Source organism: Colletotrichum aenigma (assembly GCF_013390185.1).
Source record: "Colletotrichum aenigma strain Cg56 chromosome Unknown KSG_Cg56_contig01, whole genome shotgun sequence".
Taxonomy (NCBI): domain Eukaryota; kingdom Fungi; phylum Ascomycota; class Sordariomycetes; order Glomerellales; family Glomerellaceae; genus Colletotrichum; species Colletotrichum aenigma.
Genome location: NW_023500907.1, coordinates 3695488 through 3712089, shown reverse-complemented (window position 1 = coordinate 3712089; position 16602 = coordinate 3695488). Strand labels below are relative to the sequence as shown.

The following is a 16602-nucleotide window of genomic DNA, read 5'->3' as shown; positions in this document are numbered from 1 at the left end:
ACCTCTCTTGCTCCCGAGAGCTCGCATCTCTCTCGAGACCGCATCGACACACGAGACGCGCGCGGCCACAGCCATGGCCCATAGACTGGTGGCTAAAGGGGGCGTCGATTTGGAGGCCTTGTCGCCTAGGGACGCTAACGCTCAACGTATGCCAAAGGCAATCGAAATGAAGACGACGAAGCCAGTCGCCCAGCTCAAGGCGGCCAAGGACAAGGAGCCGCCGCCGCAACCCCCCGCCACTGTCGACGAGCCTCCGAGCTCAGACCGTCCCAATGGCGCCGTCTACCAGGTTGGCAGGATGCTCGGCAAGGGCGGTTTCGCCGTGTGCTATCAGGGATATCTCATGCCGGAGCGCAAGAAGTATGCCTTGAAGATTGTCCGGAGCCAGATGCCCTCCAAGATGATGCAGAAGGTCAGCAGCACGTCGCGCGATGATTTGATTTTGAGGTCTAACATCTTGCGCAGTTCCAAACCGAGCTTCAGATTCACTCCAAGATGAACCAGAAGAATATCGTGCAATTCTTCAGGGCATTCTCTTTCCACGACTGCATGTACTTGGTCCTCGAGCTCTGCACCAATGGCTCTCTCATGGACATGGTCAAGAAGCGCAAGGGCCTGACCGAGCCCGAAGTCCGTTTCTACTCTGTTCAAGTCGCTGGCGCCATTAAGTACATGCACGGGAAGGGAATCATTCACCGCGACTTGAAGATGGGAAACATCTTCTTGGACCACAGAATGAACGCCAAGGTCGGAGACTTTGGATTGGCTGCGTTGCTGGTTACTGGCCGGGACATGCAAACCATAAGAAGGACCACTTTGTGCGGCACACCCAACTACATTGCCCCCGAGATTCTCCAGAAGGGAAAGAAGGGACATGACCACATGGTTGACATTTGGAGTCTGGGTATCATCATGTTAGTCTTGCCGACGACGATCTGGGTGGAAAAGTGCTGACAGAGACAGGTTCGCCATGTTGACATCCAAGCCGCCTTTCCAGTCCACGAGCACCGAGGAAATCTACCGCCGCGCGAGAGAACGCGACTACGAATGGCCGAACCCAGAAACTTCGTCCAAGTTCATCAGCCAAGAGGCCAAGGACTGCGTTGCTACGATGCTCGAGGACGCTGATATGAGACCCGACCCTGACATCATTGTTCAACACCCGTTCTTCACCTGTGGCTACATGCCTGTGGAAGAGGACATGACCACTAGACTACTGACACTGCCACCCGACGGCTCGGAGTTCTACGCGACCCGCATGAGCTCCAACCTACAGGCAATCACCCAAAGAAACCACGAGGACATGTGCAGAGAATGTGGAGTTGGTCCTTGGACACCCGTGCAGGTGGTTCACACTCAGACCTGGAAAGAGATGGCGGCCGAGGAGAAGTCTGGCTTGACGCCAATGATTCCCCTTGGTGAGGATGTTGTCTACAGGCCGTTCGATGACTGGCTGGCGGAGAAGCGACAGGCTAGCGAGAGGCGTCAAGCACGCGCACTCGCTGCTTCGTCATCTTCCCGCTCCGAAAACACGAGAGAACAACAGCAGCTGGCTGCTTCGCAGACCGCGCCATCCGGCTTGCTGCGCCAGCCTCCCCAGAGCTTCGCTGCTCAGCAAAGAGCACAAAACCGACCTCCGGCTATGGCTAGCAGCACCAGATCACGACCTCCTCCAGAAGCGTCTTCACAACCTGCTGAACCTGTGCGGCCGAGATCCGTCAGACAACAATCCGCGCCGGAACCTCAAAGAACAAACCAAATGTCAGAAGCGCCATTGAGAAAGGCGACTGCCAGTCGACGAACGCCGCTACCGACAAGCCAGTCCACAAGCGCCCTCCCTAGTCAGGCTATGGTGCCGCAGTCCTCCAGCCAGCCCACCGTCACAATGACTGGTCTGATGGAGAACTTGAAGATCTCATCCGATAAGACGGAAATGGCTTCGCTCTTCAGCCCGTCAGAACGCCCAGAGCCGGTGGCTAGCTCAAAACCGGATGTTGTGTTGGAGCGTCTTCGTCGACTTCAGGGTGAATTGGAGCGTGCCCTGAACGCTCGCACGATGGCCATAATCTCGTCCAAGGACGTCACCCCTCCTCACCCCAACGTTGTTGTGAAGTGGGTAGATTACACGAACAAGTTTGGCCTTGGCTACATCCTGAACGATGGTGGTGTTGGCTGCATCCTGCGTGATATCCCCACTACTGAGAGCAGCAAGACCCTCACACTTCCCTCGGCGTGTATGCTCGTGCGTGATGCCGAGAGGCATATCGAGCGACGGCATGACGAGACATACCCTGAGAGACATCAGCCTCTGCCGCCTGGACAGGACATACACTTCTACGAGAACAACGGCGAAACGGGCTTGGCTCGAGTTTCGGTTTCCTCGAAGCAGTTCCGCGTACCGGTTTATGAGGACGGTACCCCTGGCAAGCTGAACCCCGGAAGGGATGTTTACGAGCACCGCAAGAGGGAGAGAGTCATCCTGTGGAAGAAGTTTGCAAACTACATGATTGCTTACGGCAGAGATGAGGCAGTCCCCGCCGAGGAGACACCTATTCGCTCGTCCGAGTTCACTGTCAACAACTCTCAGCCGTCGGACTTGGTGACCTTCTACCAACGCTTTGGTGATGTTGGTTGCTGGGTCTTTGGCGACGGGCATCTTCAGGTTAGCTTTTCCGTGTTCCAATGACCTGACTAGACTAACAAAATTGCAGTTCAACTTCCCTGATCATACCAAGATTGTTCTCAACGCTGCTGGAACATGGTGCCACTTCTGGCATCTCCCTATGGATGCGGCCCATAACCTGGCAACCACTGGCAGTTTGGGAGCTGCCGCGCTTGACGAAAGGGCTATGCTGTCATATCCCCTTCAAACGCTGCTCAATTTCCAGACGAAGCCCTCGTCAAGTCGGGCTACTCGCCCTACCACCACCTCCCGCCGCCGACCTGAAATCCCCGTTGAACTCCAGGGAATTCCGGCTGCCAACGACTTCCGTCGGAAGATTGAGTTCATCAAGAACGCCGTCAAGGAGTGGACGACCAACGGTGGCTTGGGCAACAGCGCCATGGACCGCGAGCACCGTCTGCGCTGGGGCGGCCACCGCGAGACGGTCATGGGCAACACCCCTATCAAGGGTGTTTGGGTTACTGTCGGAGCTCGCTGGGGCGACACCAGACTGTCGGCTTACATTGACCCGACCAACCCCATGGACATGGGAGAGGAGATTGACGAATCAAAGAAAAGACGTCACTGAAAGACAGAAGTTCTGGTACGCCCAGAGCAAGAGAGGACTCTGCATTGTTACGCATGTTTTATGGATAATTACATTTCAGCCAGTCCGGCTCGCCGGCTGGTGCTCACGAGATCATGCCATGGTCAACAAGACGAGGAATGGCTTTTGGGTTGGGCATCTTGGGAGTTTGAGGGCTTTGCGGACATAGCAATGGCGTCGTGGGAGCATAATACACTGTTACGAGTATCTACGCAGCGCTGTTAATTCCTTGGTTTTTTCCTGATGTCTGTCTACTTGCACCTTCGTTGATGTTCTCTTGTGTGGGTTGTAGTTGCCGTTGCCACGTCGTTGACTGACGTTGTTAGTCAGGGGAACTCAGCGTCCGCCTTCCAACTTTGGGTCTCAACGCTTGACCAGAAGGAACGCAGACAGCTGCTTCTCGACTTGCCAGCTTTAGTTGTAGGTAACAGCGACTGCCATGGCGCTTCTTTATCAAACATTCTCGCACATTTCCGCAACGTCACCCAAGCATCCAACATCACCATTGACATCCACCGCGGACGTCAACCACGGTATTGCAATCGTCGCATCATCACCACAATCGCTCAACATACAGTCACTCAGCCAACAGTTTTTAGCTTTATTCCCGCTACTTCTCACCAGGCTCCAGCCGTTCTGGCTTTATCTTCTTCTTTACCTCGTCATGGCTTCCTCATCGTCATCGCTGTTGCCATCGTCTCCGTTACCGTCCTCTTCCGCCTCTGCTCCCGATTCGCCCCCGCTAATATTCCACGCGTCGTCTCCGCCAACTTATCCACACTTTGGTTCCGCCGTTCCGATCATACTCTGGAATATTGATACCAATACTTGTCATACCTTTAACGAGGACCCGCCGGAATACATCACTCTCTCTCACAGCCACGAAGAAGACACCGAAGAAGACACCGAAGAAGACATCGAGACCATGAGACTCGACTTCATAACATACGTGGCAAAAGAGCATTGTATTAGTTACGCCTGGCTTGATCCACATTGCATGGGCCAGACACAGGACGAGATTAGTCGCTCTGTCGAGTCCATGTTCAAGTACTACCAGGGAGCCAGGTTCTGCTGTGTGTGGCTTCGAGGGCTGACCATTTAGAATGTGCGGGACCAATCTTGCCATCCGTGTTTCACTGAAAGTTGGTTACTTCAGAATCTGCTGGCGTCCACATGCATCCAAGTTTACGGCGGGGAACGATTATTTCTAGGACAGATCACAAAGATGACAACGCAAGAATCTCGAGAAGACTCGGAGGACCGCTTTCTATGTCGCCTGGCAAACAGCATGCGACTTCCACTCACTGTCTTGTCATATCCATGGCCTGAGATACACTCTGGTTTCACCGTTGCTCAGAAAATGAGCTGGGCAGCTGGACGAAGGACGCGGGAGCCTGAAGATAGGGCATACTCGCTATTGGGAATCCTCGATGTGAATGTGCCGGTAATATACCCTAATCAGGACGCCTTTAGAGAGCTACAGCAGAACGTCATCAGCAGGCATCCAAAAGACCAGTCAATCTTTGACTGGGCTCTCGGCAGTTGGCAACCTAGCACAATCACAGGAGGTTTGTGGGCAGAATCGCCAGACGAATTCGCCGGCTGCAACCGCGTCTCTTTTAAAGACGAAAATCTGGTCGTCGACGGATCGCTTATGCAATTAACTCCCCGACACTCGCTCTTCCTATCAGCGCCCATCGTGATGTCGGAGTCAGACTCCCACCATCACCCATACATGCTAATCAACTGTGCGATCAAAGCTCTTAATGGCAAGCTTGTCTCTATCGGTATCCCGCTATGTCAAAGCAGTGACAAATAATACTCCCGACCGGAAGGAATCACTCCGAGACCTCTTCCCTCTTCTTTACCACCGCACCCCCAGTACACGCACAACATCGAGATCGCCCCTAGTGCGGGCCTTCATGGGAGACGGCGATTCTCACTGGCATTTGATCCAGGATTGGGAGACATCCAGCATTGGTTCCCCGCCATTGGCTCTATTGCGTATTACCGGCTAGTCCATGACAAGGAGAATGGTCAAATTTGGCACTTTGAGTCCTATCCGGGGTTGGAAGCACCCACGCAAGAAATCCTTCATATACAAGTTGGAAAGTCGAGTCTGACCATGGACTTTTTGGCCATCAAGCTCGAGTTGAGTTGGGGTTTACGGACCTGCCATTGGGATATCACAGCCTGGCGGGCTGCTCTCACGAGAGGAAATTTCCAGAACTACCAGGAGCTCTTCTTCTACTACGGTTCCGCACTTCGAGTGGGGCGACGCGATGATGGGGTGCTTTATGTTGCAAAAGACTAAGAGCCCTTGCGGGACAGTGCCGGAGACGATACCGACGAGGAGAGAGGCCTCGAGATTAGGTTTGGATTCAATGACGACGCCGACTGGGAAGACGAGACCGACGATGGAGGGCAACCCGGGAGCACATTCGAGTCTACAGGGCAACTGGTGGATAACGAGCACGGGCGGCGACCCAGGTATGGTTTTGAAACCGACGCCGACTAGGAGGACGACGTAAACAAGGGCGACGATACCAATGAGTCCAGGACGACATAGACAGGGCCAATAACGATGCCGAAAATGCCGGCAGCAAGACCGAAAAAGAAATGCCGCGAAGACAGCGTTTGCTAGTTATGATAGTGTATAAGAGCAACCGTCAGCGGCTGGTCAGAGCGAGTATGCAATCGATCGCAATGATCGCAATTCTTATTCAAAATTTGTGTCTCCAAACTTCCCACGGATTACTAGTCGCCATCAGGGTGAAAAGATTGAGCCATTCGTGGTTGTTGCAGTGATCCTTGTACGCATCATTCCAGAGAGATGAATGCCTTGCCATCACGGAATGACGGCGACATCAGGTAAGGGGTAAGTCGAGTCGCCTGGATATCTAGAAGGGCGCTTATAGACAGCAGTTAGCTGGAAAGAGGAGCCGTTGTTTAGTTAAGTTAAACACTACCATTCAGCGGTGGGTCAGTTTAGTTCTAGCCGTGCGCCAAGGACAGCCCTTTGGAAGTGTGTTTATGCAATTTAAACGATATCTAAGAGCCTGGACTATCATTTAAAGTCGTAGTTTCAGTGTTGCTGCACATTGCTGGCTTCACCTATGTTTAACTCCTCCTACTACTCCTGGTAACAGCTTCTATCAGAATGACTTGATCAGTTTAGTTTCACGCAAGCTTCTCTATGTCTAGTTAAGTTTTGATTCTATAACTTCATGTCCACTTCGTCTCGTCGGTATAGCCATTGGTCCATTCCATGCAGTTGCTAGTGTCGTTGGTTTTGTCCCGCGTGCTGCCTTGATAGTCACCTTGCGCTTCCTTTATTACCACATACGACCACACCCACTGGAAAACTCGGGATCCCGTCCGCTCTCCCATAGATAAGCCAGTGAGGGCTGGATCAGTAGTTGGGTCGGTGACGACCAGCGAATACCCGGTGTTGTATGTTTTTTGGCGTTCTGATCTTCATTTTGTGGCTCTAATGAGGGACTGTGTATAGGAGAACAACAACTCCCAAACGAAGAGGTCCCCCTCCTCTTCTGAGACTCTATCCCTAGGGTGGCCTCAGAATGCAGTGTCTAATGTGGATTTGTAGACTTTTTGTTATACTGGGTGGAGTTCCTCGGCTCTTCGCAACTCCATCTGAGGGCGAAGTGCAACAGGGTGTAGGAGTGTTTTGCATCACAAAGGGTTATATTTTGGCTTCAACCTAGCTCATCGTCTGCTTCTCAGACATTTACATAAGTAGGTATGGAACGCGGCCGTCGTTAGAAATCTACACCAGAACAAAACCTCAGCGTCCACTTTTGCCCTTCGCGATCCCCACCGCGGGATGTTCTTCAGGACGGAATGATGAGTCGACATGTATTCACCATCCTTCACGAGATCCTGTCAACACTGTAAGCTTGAAAAAGTCGAATTCAGAGGCTTTTACAAACTTTTTTCGCATGCAGAAATTACCGTACCTACCAATAAAAAGCTCAGGGTCCCGTCCGCTCTCCCACAAACCACCAGCTATTCAGCGCTAGGTTAGCAGCTGATAACCATGCCTCGTGACATGTTGTATCCGTAAATAGATAAGGTAAACAGATAGATGCGGCCTCGCATACCAGAGCTAAACCGACGACTCCTCTCTCTCCTACCGCCATTGATCAAGAGTTTTGCTAGTCGGGCAGTGTTATTTAGCTATCCGGGCAGTGTCTACATACACGTGTGTAATCTGTAGCTCTTCTAAAGCAACTATATCTCCTATTTTCGTCTTCGTTATCGTTATTATCTATTATCGTCGTCGTCGTCGTCTCTACCGTCGTTATTCTTTTTCTTACTTCTATCGTTCTCTCTATATTTACGGATTCTAGGGGACGCTGCCCGCATAGCGAAATGACACTGCCCGACTAGCAAAACTCTTGATCAGTATCTCCAACCGCATTCAAACCTGTCCCTTCTAAACCGTCTTTCACCTCGATCCATGAAATCATGCTCAATCCAATGATGCGGTGGGAAAGGAGAGTCCCAAGGCGGATCAAACGGATGATGTGGAAACGAACGACGTGGAAACGAATGACGTGGAAACGGAGGATGTGAAAACAGAGGAGGTGGTGGCGTTGGAGGGGAAAACGAACAATGTGACGGAGGCGGAAACACCGGGGAAGGAGGTCGCGAATGCTCATGGAAGAAAGGATGACCCGGGGGTAGAGGATGGCCGTTATAGGTAGTTGTAGGAGCATGTGAACAGTCCGAAAGCGAATGTTAGGGAGACGGAGGTCGACAAAGCGGAGGTTGATAAGACGGAGGTCGATAAGGCGGAATTTGGACTGGCGGAGGTTGTAGAGGATACGGCACCGGCCGGGTCACTTCCACCGGCCGGGTCGGCGACGACTGTCCCCGACTGGGCCCGCAACAGGAACCGGCCCCTCCAGGGGTCAAAGGTATCTACCTAAGGTAAGGTACGTAGATTAGGTACGTAGGTAAGGTAAGGTACCTAGGATAAGAAAGAGTGGGTGGGTACACGAGGGTGCCCCTGCTTTAAGAACGAAGCGAGCAGGGGGCTCCCCTGGGAAGTGAAGTACTTATTCCAACGCCTTTCCACCTCTTCTCACTTTTCTCACGTATCAAGACCAACAAGGCGTACCATACCGCCTGCTTCTTTTCTAAAAAAGGCCTTCCCTACACCCACCACATCATCATGCCTACTACCTCGACTACTTTCCCTTCCTATCAAGAGCGGCTAGATGCGGGTGCAATAACCCTCACCCCCGACGCAGCCCGCATCTTTTGGAAGCTCCAAGGACCGCTGTCAACCTGCGTCTTCGTCGTGGAGGATCACCGCAACATGGAGTCAGCTCGCGAGCCCTACGCCCGCCAGGATTCCTGGCACCCTGTCTCCCAGGCATCGGTCACGGAACCCAAAATTGGGTCCATCGCCGTGACTCTGGACGCCCTGCGGCAGTGGCAGGAGAACTGGCTCGAGCTGCATGAGCGACATGCAAACCCCGACGATGACGATTGCGTCTTTGGGAAGCTAGATCCAGAGTTGTACGCTCAGTCGGATGATGAGGAGGAGAACGACGAAGACAATGAGGAAGACGGACTGGAACTTCTGAGGTGCTGCGGTACAGACCGACCCGCCAAGGGGAAGTCCCTGATTGTCAAACCTTCGGATGTTTCAAAGGGATATATTACGGTCCATGACTACATCTCAGCAGTCCACCCGTGGCTGATGGGTATTAGGGAAGAGATTATCCAAGCGGATAACGTGTGGGGGGACAGGACGGCAAAGGACTACGAAAGGCTGGTGGTCGAGTACAACATTCCGCGAACTTTGATGATCATGGACGAAGACAGGTTTCTCATGGCAAACGGCTCAAAGCAAAGGCCTTCTGCAGTCAGTACTACTTCATCCGGTATTGATTGGGCCGCAGTGGCGCGGGAACCTCCCAACTATAAGGGCATGTACATCCCCAACCTCGACACTATGCCCAAGCACATGCTGCCCAAGGACTTGCAGTAGGGCGCGTCTGGCTGCTGGTGGGATTTTGGGGGGGAATACGACTTCAAAGATTTCTTGGGGCGATTCGGCCATGAAATCGATGCACATGGTACTCGCAGCCTGGCACGCAACAATGCTACGGCAAACCCTAAACATGGTGGTGTTTCGTGGTTATTCCTGGGTCGTCTCCCACGAGAATTGATTGAAATCCAGTTCTTGAAGTCCTTGATTGTATCTAGGGCGTGTACAAGTCGAACCGCGAAGGTGCGATGGTTTCTCTCGAGGATAACCATGAGCGCGATGGTGAAAAGGCGAGGCGCATGGCAACGCTGGCGTCTCAAGGAACATTTCCGTTCAGCAAATCCGTTCGACCATCTCGAGATGGAACGTTCCAGCCGCGGCCAGGTCGCTCCGATACTACCGTGCCTCAGTCAAGGAGCAAGCGCTTGCTGATCTGCCTGGTGAGTTCGGAGTTGAGGCGTTTCGATCCCCCCGGTTCGGGCTGGGTGCAACGCTGCTGCTAACAAGCTTGAATCTTACGACTTGTGCTGACAAAACAGCGACCGATTGTTAGGCTGGTTTGGATGTAATATTGCCTTGCTTGGTCCCTTTCTTGCACTGCTCACGCATATTAATGGCTGCTGGACGAACTGCGCTGCGTTGCCGTGCGACTGGCGCGGACATGAATTGCCCTGTCGAGCAGACGCTCTGAGAGACGAAGCACACCAATTGAGGCTCTACTTAACGTGAACTGCAGGCTGATTGTTGAGAGACATGCATGGGTATCCTACTCTGAGACTAGAGGCGATTGATCATTACGCCGACCCGGCGTTTGCCGTACCACGCCATGATGAACTCCCAGCTCCTGCCTTGTCTCTGTTGTGGCTCACGAGATGTAGTCCTACTAGTATATAAGTATTTCGCAGAAATAAAAGCACAAATCGTGTTCGGATGGAGGGAGGAGCACGGCGCTTGAATCCAACTGATTCCTCTGCCACCAATTCGCGCAAACCACCCGCTCCCCCGTCCACTTACTTAACACTCCCTTGAAATCCAGCAGCCAGCAGCAACAAACACACAAACATGAACATGGACAAGAGAACAGCTGGCGAGCTCGCCACCGTATACGCTGCGCAAATCAAGGGGAAGATCATCCTGACGACCGGCGTGTCCCCTGGTGGTGTGGGTGCCGCCTTCGTCAAGGCACTTGCGACGGCTGAGCCCGCACTGCTCATCCTTGCTGGCCGCAACCCCGGTAAGGTCTAGCAGACTGGCGAAGCTATCTTGGAGCAAAGCCCTAGCGTGAAAGTCTGCACTTTGGACCTCGACCTTGCCTTGCTGGAAGGTGTCCGCAAGGCTGTGGCAACGGTAAACGCCTGGGATGATGTGCCCCGGATTGACGTCCTCGTGAATAATGCTGTGGTGATGGCCGTCGACTGGGCGGCCTCGCCCGAGGGACTGGATAGCTAGTTCGTCACGAACTACCTGGGTCCTTTCCTCTTCACTAACTTCATTGTGGATAAGTTGCTTAAGTTGCCTGCTCCCCGCATCGTTAACGTGACTAGTGACGGTTATCGTCTGGGCTTGGTCTGGTTTGATGATTATAACTTCTAAGTGAGCTTAATCTCCCCCTGCCCCCGTCCTGGGCCCTGAAACTATACGCGCTAACTCTTACTGCATAGGACGGTAAGAATCATAATAAGTGGCAGAGCTACGGCTAGTCCAAGACGGTAGTTATGCTGATGGCTATCTTGCTGGCCGAGAAGCTCGGCGCCTGGAATAAGCTGCTGGCGCTCAGCGTTCACCTGGGGCTTGTCATGAGAAACCTCGGTAGCCACCCTAAGCTGTACGGCGAGTCTAACTAAGACTTCGTCTTAATGAGTATGTACTGGTCTATCTGTCTTACGTCCCCCCTGAGATAAAGAGTCTGATAGAGAAGTAGTGGACCTCGATCACCTTCTTGGTAATACACCTGCCTTTATTGATTGGTCTAAGGTCTCCTTGATGCCTGATCCTCCTGAAGTTGGTGCTAATACGCTCGTGTATAGTGCCTTTGACCTGGAAGTTTCGAGTAAGTCTCTGTTGAATCACTTGTCCCTATTGCGATGCATTCATCTGACGTTAGTAGAGCATAAACGGGGCTACCTTCTCAGCTGCCGTCTGGCTACTCCCTGGACTGATACCGTGAGGCGATGGGCTATGAGTTCTATTGAAGCGGCGAGGCTTTGGAAGCTCTCGGAGAAACTGCTGGGTCAGGGGTTCTCCTTCTAAGGGGAAGCGACGACCAGCACGTACTGTGAAATCAACACGCTTTTAAACGACTTCTTTTTCAAAAAGGGCCCGACGCTTTCTTCGGAGCGGTGCGGTATACTCTAGAAGAAATAAACCAGGTAACATGCGGCCACCGTGGGATCTAACAAGGTGTTAGAGACGGCGATGATTGTTTTGTATTTTCCCTTCCGCTCAACTACTCCGGAAGTAGATCACGGAACCTACGTTGGACTTCTCTAGCATTCACAGGCCAACGGGGTACTCTTTGGAAACGCCTTCAGCAGCAAAGAGACTGCTATTCGTCGACATCTGATGTACAAACAACTTTCGAGAACACAGCGGATGCTTAGACTCTGCCTTCAAGTGAATCTAATCGGCGGTCTCTGCCAGTGAACGACAGCATCCACTTTTGCTCTTCTCGGTCCCACCAGACAGTGTGGTTGGGACCGGAAGACTGGGTCGTCAGATGTTAACCATCCCTCAGCCGCTTCTATTGAAAGTGAAATATTTTAAAGAACAGACCCTAACGAGTTTTTGAAACCTTTGTTCTAACGAGGGTCTCATGCACTTGTGTTTATATTGCTCTCAAGAGATATCAAGAGTGATGAGATGTTGGAAAGGTATGGTGCTTATGATGCTCGGTTTCCTTCACTTATAAACCTGGACTAGGGCAAATTTAGACCGCATGTAAAAGACATCGAACCCATTCCAGACTCGATGGTAAGAATATATCAAAGCATCAACTCAACAAATCTCAAACGCTAGAGCCTCCTCCGCTAGTACCCACGAACACCACCAGAACTGCAGCATAAGCAGCTGTCGCGGACACAACTTCGCCTATCTTGTCCAAAAACATCGGAGCGACCGCCGCGAAGCTCGTGACGCAGACCGATGTAATTACGAGTGAGGTGATGAGACCTGGTTTCAGTACCATGAGTATCATGGGACCGATGAGGAACAGATTGCCAACGACAGCCAAGGCGAATACCTCCATGTATTTTCGGAGGGCCTTCCTTCGAAACCAGTAGTCAGGTTGCTGCGGGGTTTCGAATTGCTTCTTGCGATCGGGGGGCTCGGGAATAGAATTCTGTTGAGAGCGTAGCAGTCTTCCTAATTTCTTCTTAGACTTTTTGGCGGTTCCAAGGGTTTCGTCTAGTTTAGAGCACAACAGGCTGTCTGATATTTGCTTGGGGATTTTGGCGGTTCCGCGGTCTTCGCTGCCAGGATTGAGCAGATTCTTCCAGACATCTCTAAGCATAGCTTGTTGTGACGTTGTTTCTGTTGTGATTGTAAAAGGATCTTTGACATTCGATGTCAATCCAAACTTGTTCATGTACTCCATGTCTCGCAAGGCCGCAGCTTGTTCATGTTCATTAGCCAAAGTCGATAGTCTATGGAGCTTTCCTGGACTCACTGTAATCCCGAAGCTCTCCATCTAGGACCTCGCATAGCGGTTCAATGTTTTCGGGTGTTGATGTGATGATGTTGAAGGCTTGTTTCGAAATGCGTTTCAATCGGAAATGCATACACATACTTTGTAGGGTAGCCATGTCCAGGACGAAATCCTTGTTGTATCGGTAGAGAATGCGCTTCTTGTACCTGTTATGTACCCATGTTTCGAAATCTGTGTTAAAGCCGTCGTATTCAGTATCAGGCGAAGAGTCCGACGTGGTTACAATGGTCTTCAAAGTCTGCCACAGCGTTCTCCACAGAGAGAGATCCGCTGGTAACAGATGGGCGAACTCCGGATCCTCTTCATCGCCTCCTTTGGCCAACTCACGTACACTTTCTTTCGGTCCCTTTTCCTCGTCGATGGCGGCCATGTTCGTGTTAGTTAGGTCCCTCTTTAGTGAAGGCGCCCAAAGTCAGTTTGGTACGAGACAGACAATAAAGTGGCGTCCTGGATGCACACGTTTCATCTGTGGTACTCAAGGGATAGCTTTTATACTTGAGGAATCTTTGTCAGAACGACTGAGCGTTGCAGAAGAACAGCGCCAACTCAACTGCCCAATATTTGTAACTTCTACGAGCACGAGGCTGACACTATAGCAAATCCCCTGTTGGCATGGCGTTTACCCTTTCTTATCTTACAGATGCAAGACTCTCACCGCAATACTTACATCTGTTACGAGGGGATGGATGTATGCGAAGCTCATGTCATACAGAGCGTGCATTTTATGGCTTCGACACCATAGATGCTGAGAACTTCGAGACACTGATGATTTGGCATGCATATGTGAGTAGGGCTTGTGAGACACACGCCTCTCAATAGCGTAGAACAGAATTCCAAGAGACACCAGGCGAGTCATTTGGGCGAATGAGCGTTACCACATGGAGGAGAAAACATTATCTCTCACTGCCCTACGCATCCCCTAGGATGTCGTACAGAGCAGATCGCGAGCTGCACGATCGCCTTTTGGGAACTTTTTGAGACTTTGTGAGATCCGATCCAATCGAATCTTGGGCCATCGATGCACTGATCAGTGCCAAGGCTGACACACATGACCGAGCTGAACAGAGCTCTTTCAGCAGGAAAGAGGGCGTCTGCAAAAGCTGAGGCAGTTGATAAGGCGTTGCTACGTTGATTGCAGAGAAAGATACGGCAGAGTGAGTGCGCATGGTCTAGGGCTTCCGATAACACGAGTCGATCCCTAGACAATTGGACAAGGACGAACGATGGAAAAAGCTGTGAAACCCCATCTTGCGTATGGCCCGCACGGCCACGCAAGCAGACGGCTCCAGCCAGCCTCTGCTGGCAATCGTTCTCCTCTGCTGCGGGCATGAGTGATAGAGACGCACTTATGAATGGGATTGGAGGGTCGAGCCAGCTGCCGCTTAGACTGGTGGTCCTCATGGAGAAAGTAGAAGTGAGAATCTAAAAATTTAATTCGAAGTTCCGTAACCAGGCATTTCCATGGTTAACATTGTGCGTGTACATGCTATCCAGGAGGGCGCTGATCAGGCCCAACTCTACGAGTTTGACATATTTGGTGATCCATGGAGCTTTGAGAGTGCATATCGGTCGTGGGGTTATATACGTCAGGTAAGAAGGGAATGTCGTCGGGAAAGGCGGCGTCAAACTTCACGAGTAGGGCACCGTCGTTGTTGCTCCACGCAATCTACATGTTGACTCTACCAATGACGCTTCCGGAAACAAATCTTACGTTGATAGGACTTCACAGATCTTTCTCTTGTCACTATAGGCTTCCCAAGCTAGCGAAAGGAATTTCGCTATCCGGGCGGGTAGTAGATGTATATCGATAGGGATGATCGATGATGAGGACAATAACGACAACGACAACGACAACGACAACGATCATGATAGGGACAGAGACAGGGATAGGAATGGCGACGAAAATAGTAAAATTAGATTGAAATCAAAATTAACTATTAGATTATCCGCCCGGATAGCCAGACTCACCGAAAGAAACAAAACGGACATTCGAGTCTCTTCAGTTGGGCCCCTACAACATTCTGATCTTATACGCGAGCATATATTTGATCCCAACTTCTAAGAACTAGCCCTTGAGTCGGCGTTGTCCACTGGCACGCGTGCCCAGAAGGAATCGCAACTACTGCTGGCGGCTGCCGCTTCGAACCGGGTCTGAATGGTACAAGATGGTGTCGGCGTCGGAGGCGATCTGGCTCTCGGACACTCCCGCGTGGGCTAGCAAGAACTCCTTCGAGATGCTCGAGGACGAGTTCCGCGAGCCGAAGTTCAAACCATTTAGCCGCGGTCTGTGCTTGATGAATACAACCACGACTTTCAGCACCACGACGCCTTGGTGGAGATGTTGAGGGGCATCTATCGCGAGCACGGCTGGCCTGATACAAAGCAGTATCGGAAGGCAGAGCGTATGGAGGCTGTTAGGAGAGCCATCGAGAGGCGGTTTGAGAATTCGCAACTCGAGAAGGCCTGCTAGATGCTTCTGTATGTTGAGAATGTCTTGAAAGCAGATACAATCATCGAAGTCCTGTCATGTACATGTACAGCGGGGGCTTAAGAGGACCCTCCATCGAGGGGGGATTTCCAACGGCTGTCATGTATGGTTCTAAGTGCATCTCAACTGTGTTCATCGCAAAACACAATTGGGCGTCAAAGTATTCTGCTGGTGCTAACTTGTGTGGCCCTGATTGAACTATCTAGAGACAATAAGCATGTGATCAGGCATCACACGACCTTCCTCGACATGCTCGACCTGTTCTTACGGCCATCACACCTTTTGACCCCAGATGGCTTCTCGTAAAACTCATCCCGGAAGCAAAAGAAGACGACGTTTAACAGATTTAACTTACATGCACCTCTCAAACACAAAAACGCCAGCAAAAGGAAACCGCCTATTTTTCTTGTGCTAGAGCGACTGCTTTTCCTGTGGCTATACTCTAATCACCCCACCACCGTCGTCGTCGTCGCCGCTTCAATTATTATCGTCTTTATAGTCGTCCTCGTCCTCGTCTTCATCGTCGCTGTCGCTACTATCGCTTTCGATAGTAGTAATCAAGTGCACAGGAAGTATAGCCGCGCAGACACAGGAAAATTAGGCGATCTCAGCAAAAGCCACAAGAACTCACTCACCTTGCCCCAAAAACCCACGACAACTTCATCCCCGAGACACCACCACTCCCATCCCCCTAAATCGCCGAAAACTCACACCCAGCAACTCAATATTCTCAGCCCCTAAATCCACAAAAGGCTCAGCCCGTCTCACCATCTCTCCGTCCCTCCAACGTCCCTCCCTGCTGCCCACCCATCCACACGCACAACCCAAAACATCATCATCCGAACTCCCTCCCCATGTCCACCCAACACCAGACGCTGCCATATCCCAGCGCCCTGTGTATCGATGTTCGGATCCCCCTTTCCAGAAAATTTCTGAACCCTGTGCCAATGCGCCTCCCGGCATGATCCTCTTTCTCCCGTTTCCCCTGAACACAGAGGGAAGAGAAAAGGAAGGAAGCGGACAACGCCGGCGCCAAGCCAACGATACAATCATCATCATCCGCAAACTACTAAAAGTCTAGATGAGAAAGACACGTAACGGCGTGACGCCCGAAAAAAGT

General features: G+C 51.6%; 3 protein-coding genes across 3 annotated transcripts; 2 read left to right on the top strand and 1 right to left on the bottom strand.

The window, feature by feature from the left end:
* Positions 1–73: 73 nt before the first annotated feature.
* Positions 74–3251, top strand: plo1 (Serine/threonine-protein kinase plo1; the record flags this gene model as incomplete). The annotated part of the gene is made up of 4 exons (XM_037316246.1): positions 74–412; positions 466–914; positions 964–2662; positions 2712–3251. The coding sequence occupies 4 exons, from the start codon at positions 74–76 to the stop codon at positions 3249–3251; spliced, it is 3027 nt and encodes a 1008-aa protein (XP_037184599.1).
* Positions 3252–10353: 7102 nt separating this feature from the next.
* Positions 10354–11405, top strand: CGCA056_v000984 (uncharacterized protein; the record flags this gene model as incomplete). Its single annotated transcript, XM_037316245.1, has 4 exons — positions 10354–10525; positions 10580–10739; positions 11319–11341; positions 11401–11405. The coding sequence occupies 4 exons, from the start codon at positions 10354–10356 to the stop codon at positions 11403–11405; spliced, it is 360 nt and encodes a 119-aa protein (XP_037184598.1).
* Positions 11406–12295: 890 nt separating this feature from the next.
* On the bottom strand, positions 12296–12799 carry CGCA056_v000983 (uncharacterized protein; the record flags this gene model as incomplete). The annotated part of the gene is made up of 1 exon (XM_037316244.1): positions 12296–12799. The coding sequence occupies one exon, from the start codon at positions 12797–12799 to the stop codon at positions 12296–12298; it is 504 nt and encodes a 167-aa protein (XP_037184593.1).
* Between the last annotated feature and the right edge of the window lie 3803 nt (positions 12800–16602).